This window comes from Rhinopithecus bieti, unplaced genomic scaffold, assembly GCF_001698545.2.
Source record: "Rhinopithecus bieti isolate Rb0 unplaced genomic scaffold, ASM169854v2 scaffold_12189, whole genome shotgun sequence".
Lineage (NCBI taxonomy): Eukaryota > Metazoa > Chordata > Mammalia > Primates > Cercopithecidae > Rhinopithecus > Rhinopithecus bieti.
The window spans coordinates 621584-631349 of NW_016807086.1; the positions used below are offsets into that span (position 1 = coordinate 621584).

At 37.0% G+C, this 9766-nt stretch overlaps 1 protein-coding gene across 1 annotated transcript in view; it reads left to right on the forward strand.

Annotated features, from left to right (window-relative positions):
- The window catches only part of KIAA0825 (KIAA0825 ortholog), a 244310-nt gene extending 234816 nt beyond the window's left edge, over positions 1 to 9494 (forward strand). The window contains exons 23-25 of the mRNA XM_017880119.1: positions 2166 to 2325; positions 7459 to 7617; positions 9396 to 9494. Coding sequence (XP_017735608.1) covers positions 2166 to 2325; positions 7459 to 7617; positions 9396 to 9494 — 418 coding nt within the window. The remainder of the gene's footprint in view (positions 1 to 2165; positions 2326 to 7458; positions 7618 to 9395) is intronic.
- The last annotated feature ends 272 nt before the right edge of the window (positions 9495 to 9766 follow it).

A 9766-nucleotide genomic window follows, 5' to 3' on the forward strand; every position in this document is an offset into this window, starting at 1 on the left:
AAAAAAAAAAAAAAAAAAAAAAAAAAAGAGTGTTTCTTGTTGACTTTGATTTCAAATTGATTATCTGTTATACGAGTGCACTTCCACCTCTAAGTATTTCTCACTAATTGGTGGTCATTTTCCTCATAGATATACACTGTGAGGAAAAATGTATTTCAAAACATGATGTCTGTATTAGGTAGAGGGTTGCCTTGGTTCTACCATAATTTTTAAAAAAATCTAAGTATGTAAGCATTTAAACTAAAATGGTTCTTCTGTTAAGATCAATTAAATCTTAATTACTTATGAAGATTATCTGAAACTACATGATACCATTTAGCTAGATTCCTTTGACTTGCATCCAGATTTAACTTTGATTTTATGGAAATGGTGAAAATAACTGCAGTGGAAAAGGTGGCAGCTGTAAGTGTTGCCTGTCTTGCATACTGCCTGAAAACATTACTATTCATTAAAATAACCTTCACTTTGTAGTAACATTCAAGCTGTAAACAGTCAACTTAGATTCTGGAGAACACACAGCACAAAAAGTAAAGAAATGTCTGTCTTTGCAAAGTAATTTGTCGAGTTGAAGATTATTGTTTTTCATCATGGTGACCCTGACTTGGCTGGCTGGGTGCATATACAGATTAAGATTAATGCAGTTATTCCTTGGCTAAGGTCTGCCTCTTTCAGGGCACATTCTCCCTAATGACATGATTGATAGGCAGTCCCAAATCCGGAGAGGAACTCATTAATCATAGCATTGACTGAATCCAATCATTTGCTTCACCTGCACAGTGATGGACAGGAAAGGATACAATTCAGGAGCTGACACTGAGATACTCCTTTGTCAGAGGGCCTCAACTTTTTCAGTGTCAGCCTCGACAAAACCTGACAAGAAATTTTTTTTTGCAACGTGTATACAGTTTCACAAACATACCTGCAAACTTATTTTATTGTAAAAAGGTCTTTAAAAAAAACAATTTACTCTAGCTAATGAATATCTCTAAGTCAAAGTAGGATTTTCTTTATTTTTTAGCAAGGCTATATGATCTTAAAGTTCCTCCCGTTTTTGAGAAGGATGTTTTGAAGCTACATGTGGAAGCAATATCCAAGTTAATGTCCAGCAGCTGGGTGTCATTTGGTTCCGTCTTCAGGTCAGCGGCACTGACTCTTAGCAGAACTAATTTTATAATCATGGCAAAATCTCAGTAATGAACTGCAGTATACAGCTGATTACACCACGGTAAATTTTATTTAGTCTTGGAAACGGGAAAACCTTGAGTTTTAAGAATACTTACATTGCAAAGTGTAGCATGATCCCAATAACAACAAGAAAATTCGTGTGGAATATATGTGTACATTGAATATCATAATTTTTTGCACTGGTATAGTTTGAAATGTTTAAATTCTTTTTGTCATCCATTATTACCGTGTAAATAATGTTCAAAATCAACAATATGTATATAGATCCTTCTAAAAGAAATGTTTTAAAACTATATCGTGCACATTCCTGGTGTGGTGATAGTAGACTCTTTTTCTGGAAGAATAATCAGGATAGTGACTTTGGCTAAGTATCTGTTACAGAAAGAAACAGGAGTGGGGCACATAGTTTTAAAAGGCAACAAGTGTCAAAGGCCGATTTAAAATACCCACTGGTAAGCACACCGCCACGAAGCACCCAGTCTATATTTAGCATAATAGGCTCTCCCTTTTGACACTTTAATTAATCTTCAATGTGTTCTACAACAGGTGTAAAGAGGATTCTACAAAAGACAAAAATACCAAAGCTATTTCAGGCATCAAAGATACTTTTTATCCACAAAGAGAAAATACAAATTATTTCTTACGTATTGTTAAAAGAAATGTTTTGTTTTCATCTCATGATTATAGCAATTTCAACAATTGCAGTAATGGGAAAATGTTTTATAGATAGGAGTATAAATGCAGTAAAGACATGTTTTAGAAGAAACGATTCAATTTTTGAAAATGCTTTCAGGTGCTTAATTCTAAGGTGCTGTTTATGTGAGCAGCAGCGGTTTGGGAAGGCTTACCTATTCCAGCGAAGTCTTTATGGATGCTTTGAATCTGAGATTTACATCAACTCTCCACACTCCATCTCCATGATTACTCTCCATCTTTACAATTCTTCACTACTGATATATATATGCTTTCTTTGTATTTAGTGCATTTATGACAATAGAGAAAAGCATGGCCTTACAAGAAGGAGATATTGCTCTTGAACTGACTGAGCAGAAAATAAACACGATGGTCCTGGATCTCTGCCACAGACCAGGTGGCAGCGAGTACCTGAGGCAAATTTATCACATCATGCAGCTCAATGAGGTAGGGAAACGGCCTTTTTACCAAGCAATTAGGTGTGTACTGGCCTGAGGCAGCGTCTGCTGGCAGCTAAGGGTTAGTCAAGGAGGTGATAATACTTCTTAAAGTCAATACCAAACTCAATATTGCATTATTAATAGAATCTATTCAGCCCCGGCTGTTCTGCATTTGTACAGAAAAAGCTTCACTGAAACAATGTAGATTTTATTTATATGGTTTAAACAATAACACGGCTCATAAACTCAGTTCAGTTCTGAATTGTAGAGACTAGAGGTGTAGTTTGGGAATTGTGTGTTTGTGACTGTTAGGCTGATGTTAAAATCTGGTATTTGTACAATGAATTTTCAGAAGAGAGACTTAGCTCTTTTCCTGCAGATATCATGCTTGTGTTGGTGAAGTTGGAGATTTCTTATTTAATCAAAAAACTTAAGAAGAATATTGGACCATATTCGGAAGCAACCAGATGAACCAAGGAAAATTCATTAATACACAGACGCTGGTCTGGTTGAACCAATGTTATGCCTTTCTATCGCCTTGCCCTCTGACTTTGCATGTTTTTGGCTGTTTTAGTGAAAATGTAAATAGCACGTTATCTCAGCTATTGAAACAAAGTTCTCTAACTTAATCAGGTTTCGAATTTGATCATATGTGTCTGAATTAGATTGTGGCATCTAATTGTGTTTATATTTGCAAATACATGAATGTAATTTTTGGAATAGTAAAAATTGTATAATGTGAATATATAGTATTTTAGTTTTATCTATATAACGTAGGCCTTTATCACCATACATTTTCAAGGAATAAATTAAATTCGACAATAGCATGTTACAACTTGATTATATAAATGTTTTGCTCACCATTAGCTATCTGAAAGTTACTTCAAGTATACCTTGTTTCCTGGATTTCATAGACCTAATCAAACAGTCAATAAACAGGTGATATAACAATGGCCTCAGAAGGATATAAGAAATTTGTAGCTATGAGATATGACCCTGTCCTTAAGGCACCAGAGCTCAGTTTGTAATTGTTACAAAGTAACACAACCTATTCACTCTTGTCAGTGATCCCTCATAGCTTGCTTACGGTTTCTATCTGGGAAACTCAGGAACCCCTCACCTTGGCAAACTGAAAGACCTCTATTGCAAAGTGATGCTCCTCATTGGGTATGTCCACCTGACCATTCTGATTGGCCAAAGTAATTGTGGCGACTACTGAGGAACAGATGTTGCAGTGTGGTCACCCCCATATCCTTAGTTAAACAGTGTTACAATAGCTCTGAGGATGGTAAAGCTGGTCTGAATTGCCAAACTGATAGAATTGTCCTATTTTTAAAAGGTACATAATATTAAAAAGCTCAACAATCAGCAATAAGTGAGATCATCCAAAATTGAATTGGCTATTTATTGGCCATCAGTTATCTAGTTATACTCTGGAAAGCCAAAGGCTGTACTTCCCTCATAGAGCTCCTATAACTCTGAGATAGTGGTTCTGAACAGGATACCATGAGATTACACTGGGGTACCACCACATTTTGCTCAGTGTTATGATTTCTCTTGTTACAACTGAGTATATTTACTGTTATAGTAATGTCTATCAGATGGGATATAGAGCTAAGTATTTGGTGGTTTACTGGGCTGAATGAAGCACGGCACTGCAACGTAAGAGGCATAATGCTAGGTGAGGCTAGAAGCAAAGAGAGACCTTTGCCTTGTAACTATGACAAAAACACAGGCAATAAGCCCAAATAACACAAGCATGACTAGGTGACTGGTATGGTACTTATGACTGCTTTTCCACTGTGAGGTACTGCTATGCTGTAAGTGACATTGCATTGTGATGTTTGCTCATTTCATGAGTAGTGTTATGAGTCTTTAGCACCTTCAAATGTGCTGCTAAATATTTCTCAATAATGTAATATAAATAGTGAAGCATTTATGGGTACAGGCCTAGGTGAGGGGAAGATTGGGTGTGCCATTCATAGAGACGAATAAGGTATCAGGGAAAATGGGGTTAAAGATGCTTTGTCTTTGAGATAAAGATAAGATGTCCAAGCAAAAATGTCTCATTATAGTTAAGGCCCTGACCATGATGTTGTGCCACACTCCTATCGACTCCAATGGGAATGGTACCAGGTTCAAGAGGCTGAAGAGACCCAGAGCTGGCCCACAAGACATGAGGTTTTATTGGGAGCTTACGTACAGGGAAGAGAGGCCAGTGGTAGTGGGCTGGGCAGGAAAACCACAGCCACTTGCAAGAGGCATGCAGTTTATACAGTATTTTCAGTTAGCACCGTCTACCTAGCAACCTCTACCTGACAACCTTCATTTAACCCAAAACAAAGGACCTCAATCCCCTGTATGGCTCTAGTACTGCGGGATGGGCCAGGGGCTTAGAGGTTCCTCATAGATAAAGAATGGATCTCGGGTTGGCCCCTCCCAGATTCCTTAGCTTAGAACTCTGAAAACACATTCAAGTGCATCTGCCATACAGGGTCATTCTCAGGGTGTCATCAAGTAATCACTGTCAGGTGCATCTACCATACACATGGGCACAAATGAGACCAGACATGCATACAGATTTGGTCTATATGAGTGTGGTAGTTGAAGTCATCAGACTGACAGAGCTCTTCAGTGAAGAGAAATGGAGAAATGATGAATCGAGGAATAAGCTTTGATGTAAATGCACAGGGAAGGTGTTCAAGAAAGAATGGAAATCTAAAGATATGGCCCAATTAGTGGTAAATCTGATTAAGCAGGGTCACAGTTAAAGAATCTGAGGTTTTTAACAAGGGTTAGTGGTAACTGTCAGCGCAGTACCTAGAAAGATCAACAAAGGAGAAAACTCCATTTTTTTCACAATTTGCCACAGAACAGTTTCTCTTTTTCGAATAGTGGAAACAGTCAAAATGTAGTTACATAAGGTGAAATCAGTTAAGACAGATTGTTGTTAGTCAAAACAAAGCATTTTTGTCAATGAAGAAAGTATTCCTTTTAAAAATTTTATTTGCGTAAATCATAATGGAGAAAAGTTTTGTTTCTGTTCAATAATCTAAATCTAGGCATAAAACTATTTTCTGATGGCTTTATCATTAACAATATTTAGTAAGAGTCCATGCGTGACCCTCTATCAGACGCTAAAGAATTAATCTTTCTACAAATATATGCTCTACAAGAGGGGTCCCCAACCCCTGGTCCACAGACCTCTACCAGTCCGTAGCCTATTAGGAACTGGGCTGTACAGCAGGAGGTGAGTGGCGGGATAGTGAGCATTACCACCTGAGCTCCGCCTATGGCCATATCAGCAGCCGCATTAGATTCTCATAGGAGCATGAACCCTATTGTGAACTGTGTATTTGAGGGATTTAGGTTGTGTGTTCCTTATGAGAACCTAATGCCTGATGATCTGAGGTGGAACAGTTTCATCCCAAAACCATATTCATCCCCCTCCCCGGTCCATGTCCATGGAAAAATTGTCTTCCACGAAACTGGTCCCTGGTGCCGAAAAGATTGGGGACTGCTGCTCTATAACAAGTAAGTTCAAGAAATGACTATGATTGTTAACTTCAGCAAAATTCTTTCAATTTTTAGGGTTTATAATCTAAAATTTGCCTCTCATGATAAACACAGTGGGCATTCCTAAAGTTATAGAGGCACAGAAAAAAGCACAGTGAACTGAGGCCAGAAATGTGACTCCTCACCACAGCTGTACCTCTCACCCCTGTGTGATCTCAGGATTGTCCCCTGACCTTTCAGTGCCAACCATTGAGTGTGGCATTGGGCTAGAGATTCCCTGTGCCTATGGATTTCCAGGGAATTCTTCTTCTGTTTTTTTTTTTTTTTTTTTTTTTTTTTTTTTTTTTTTTTGAGACGGAGACTTTCTGTGGCCCAGGCTGGAGTACAGTGGTGTGATCTCTACCTCCTGGGTTCAAGTGATTCTCTTGCCTCAGCCTCCTGAGTAGCTGGGATTACAGGTCCCCGCCACCACACTCAGCTAATTTTTGTATTTTTATTAGAGATGGGGTTTCACCATATTGGCCAGGCTGGTCTGGAACTCCCAACCTCAGGTGATCTGCCCACCTCGGTCTCCCAAAGTGCTGGGATTACAGGTGTGAATCACTGCATCCAGCCAGGAATGCTCATTAACAGGCAAGTTCTGATTCAATAGGGTCCAAGAGTCTGCTTTTCTAACAAGCTCCCAGGTGAGGCTTAACTCAGCTGATCCAGTGCCCCAGACTTTGAGTAGCACAGGTTTTCTAAATGATGTCTGAATACCTTTTTGGCTCTAACATTCTGAACGTCATCCTAACCCTAACCTCGAAGAAAAAAAATTACCTTGTGACACATGAAACATCACAAGAACATTTATATTTTTAAAAATCTATTAGATGACTTATTTATTAATAGTAAGCATTTATTAGTTGATGGGGACTTTTAGTCATTTTAATTTGTCATCTTCCAGAAAAAGTTCCATAAAATACATTAGGATTGTTCACCTTATTTATTTATTGGTGGAAAATTAGGTGTAATGTTGTAGATTGGCTTTTTTTGCCCAGGCCTGCATTGGCAGTTGGGGGCTTATGATGACATATTTTGAGTTTCTCTCAAACCTTGATATTTTTCACTCCATGGGATGGAAATAGAGTTTAGGAGCTTGCATTATAATTAATTCCGTGTTGAATGAGACTGCTTGCAGTAAAATATCAGAGTACTCAATGCTCTGCTGAGCCTGGAGTAGTTAACAACTACACTTAATGAATGGATGAGCAACCTTGTACTATGAATAATCATGCAGCTGAGTTAAGTGTTGGTAACCAGACACGTTAATATGTGAACCGGTGGCAAGACAATGCCTGTTAAAAAGGTCTGATACATCAAATATATATTCATTATATACGAGTTTGGTCAATGGTTTCCTAATCTATACTACATATTAGGTAAACCTGTTTTTGATGGGTTTATTGCAATGCTGATTGGTACTTCACTATGTATCTTCTGAAAATGTATTCTTCCCTGAGGCAAGTAATACACTGTAATCTAGCAAATGTGCTGAAAGGATAAATTTGGATATTGATCAGTTCATTTTTACAGAGACTGTCTGCTTCTCACCGTCACAACTTGTAATTTCTTTTCTTTGAAGGAATATTTAAAAGAACAGCTGTTTTCTATGAATAGTTCAGAGGAAAAGCCATTACCCATTCGACCTTTAAAGGCGACCTTGAGGAGTATAGAAGATCAGCCTTCTGCCTTTAACCCTTTCCATGTGTATAAGGTGTTTAGTGAAAACATGCTAGATCAGGTATGTGGAAATTAAATGGTAAATTTAATTTAAATGTGTGGTTTCTTTACCCAAGTAAGAAAATTGCTTTGTGTTTGAATATTTACTCATAAGCTTTTTTTTGCTAGGAAGCAAAAGGCCTTGTTCTTACTTACATGGTCTGTACAAATTGACTTTTAAAAGTTATTTAACCTTTTTTCTATTTGTCAAAGTGATTCATATGTTTGGTCTGTAAAACTTAGCTTTTGGCTGATCAGTTTATCATGGGCAGAGGGAACATCTGTTAGGCTGTGTCTACAGAGGGCTGAAGAACCAGGCATTTTTTAACATTCCTTTCCTCCTTTGTCACCCCCATCCCCCAAAACACACACTTACAAAATACCTTGCAACCTTTATGAATGTATCAGACAAATTAGAAAATAGTTAAAATTAATTATAAATAGAGCACTGAGCTCCTACTTTAAGTGGTATGGGGTAAATTTGCTTTTTATAACCACAGACACATTCCCAAATTTAAAACGAATTTGTTAATGATCTTAAAGCCAGGCTATTTGGAATAAAGTCAATATGATAAACACCACACATTTTTTAAATGTCAGATTATGCCATTATCTAAGCTGCATGTTTCAGTAGTTACACTGAAAAGATCATCTTTCTGCCGAAGTATTTGAAATCTAAAGTTGCTTTTGCTTTGTTCATTCTTCTGGTGGCTTTTTCCAGAAACCTCTTGACAGACAATTTGAACTAACAGGGCAGAAGAGAAGGATTGCTTGACCTAGAGCTCTGATGAAAATAAGAATTAAAACAATGACCTAATTCAGCATGCAGATAATATTTTTACCATGACTGTTACAGCTCTAGTCTACACTCATCAATACTGCAGTAGAGTAAGACCTTCAAATGCTGACAACCCAGGGCAGAATTCTGCTGCTCTATGATAGGATTGTAGTGCTCAATTAATCAGCAGGTGACAGGGGATAGCTCTTGTTGGATTTTAAACGTCAGTCTGGACTCTCGTTTTCAAAACTATTTCATTCTAAGGAGCATAAGCATTTATAATACTTTAAATATAGTAAGTTTGAGTTTATTGGCTGCTTTTCTGTGTTGTGCATTAGATTGCTCCAAACCATAAATAATCATTATAGCCGTTAAATTTTCCCTACTTCATTTAAATAAATGGCATATTTTATTGAGTTCTGAATTATGAGATTATTTTCACAGTAATTTTCTCCATAGTCCGTTGTGAAATTTCTATTAATGAGAAGAATCATTTATATAATTTACACTTACAGATCCTCATCATCTTCCCTTTAAAGCATTTTCTTAACCAAAAAGATAACACTAATATCATACTCTAATTAAGCTGTATCTTATAATTTGATTCTTAGCACTTCCAAGTTTGTTTTTTAATCAAACTTTTGGTTGCTGAAAAGAAAATCAAACTATAAATTGATATGATGTCTGAAAAAGTTCCCAATTATTTTTCTTTGCTTTTCAAACAGTCTCCTTCTCAGAGAAACTTGTTGGGCAAATGCCATTAACACTTGGAAGAATAACGACTCAAGAAATTGATTTATATTTTTATAAATAATGACTACATCCCCAAATGGATTTATAAATTAATTGCTATCTTATTGGAATAAAAACCTTCTTCTGTGGACATGATTGATGTTATCTGTCTAAGTCCTTGTTCTGGACCCCCCTCCTTCTTAGTTAGTCTACACAGCTGGAGCTTTAATTTACTGATCATACTAACACTGATTAATAACTAACAATAGTGTCTTCTCATTTATCAACAGTCAGCCACCACAAAATGGAAGTGGAATTGGGCAAAGTTGCTGCCAAATTATCTGCGACTGGATAAGATGACCTTCGGTGTGCTGCTCAAAAACAGGTAATAAAATTGGGGATCTTGGGGGTCTAGTTGAAGGACAAGGTTGTCTGTGTATATGTGTGTGTGCATACACATACACAGATATTACTAGTGTACTTTTGGGAAAAGTGAAAACATTTTATCAGCAGGGGAATCTCTTTTATTTTCTTCCTTTCCAGCCTCCCATCTTTTAAAAATATGACTAATGATAGGAGTATACTCTCTAAATACCGTTCTCTATAGTGAAAATTTGTAAAAGGCGGTAACATTAATTTCAGAGATGAAATTAGTGGATTT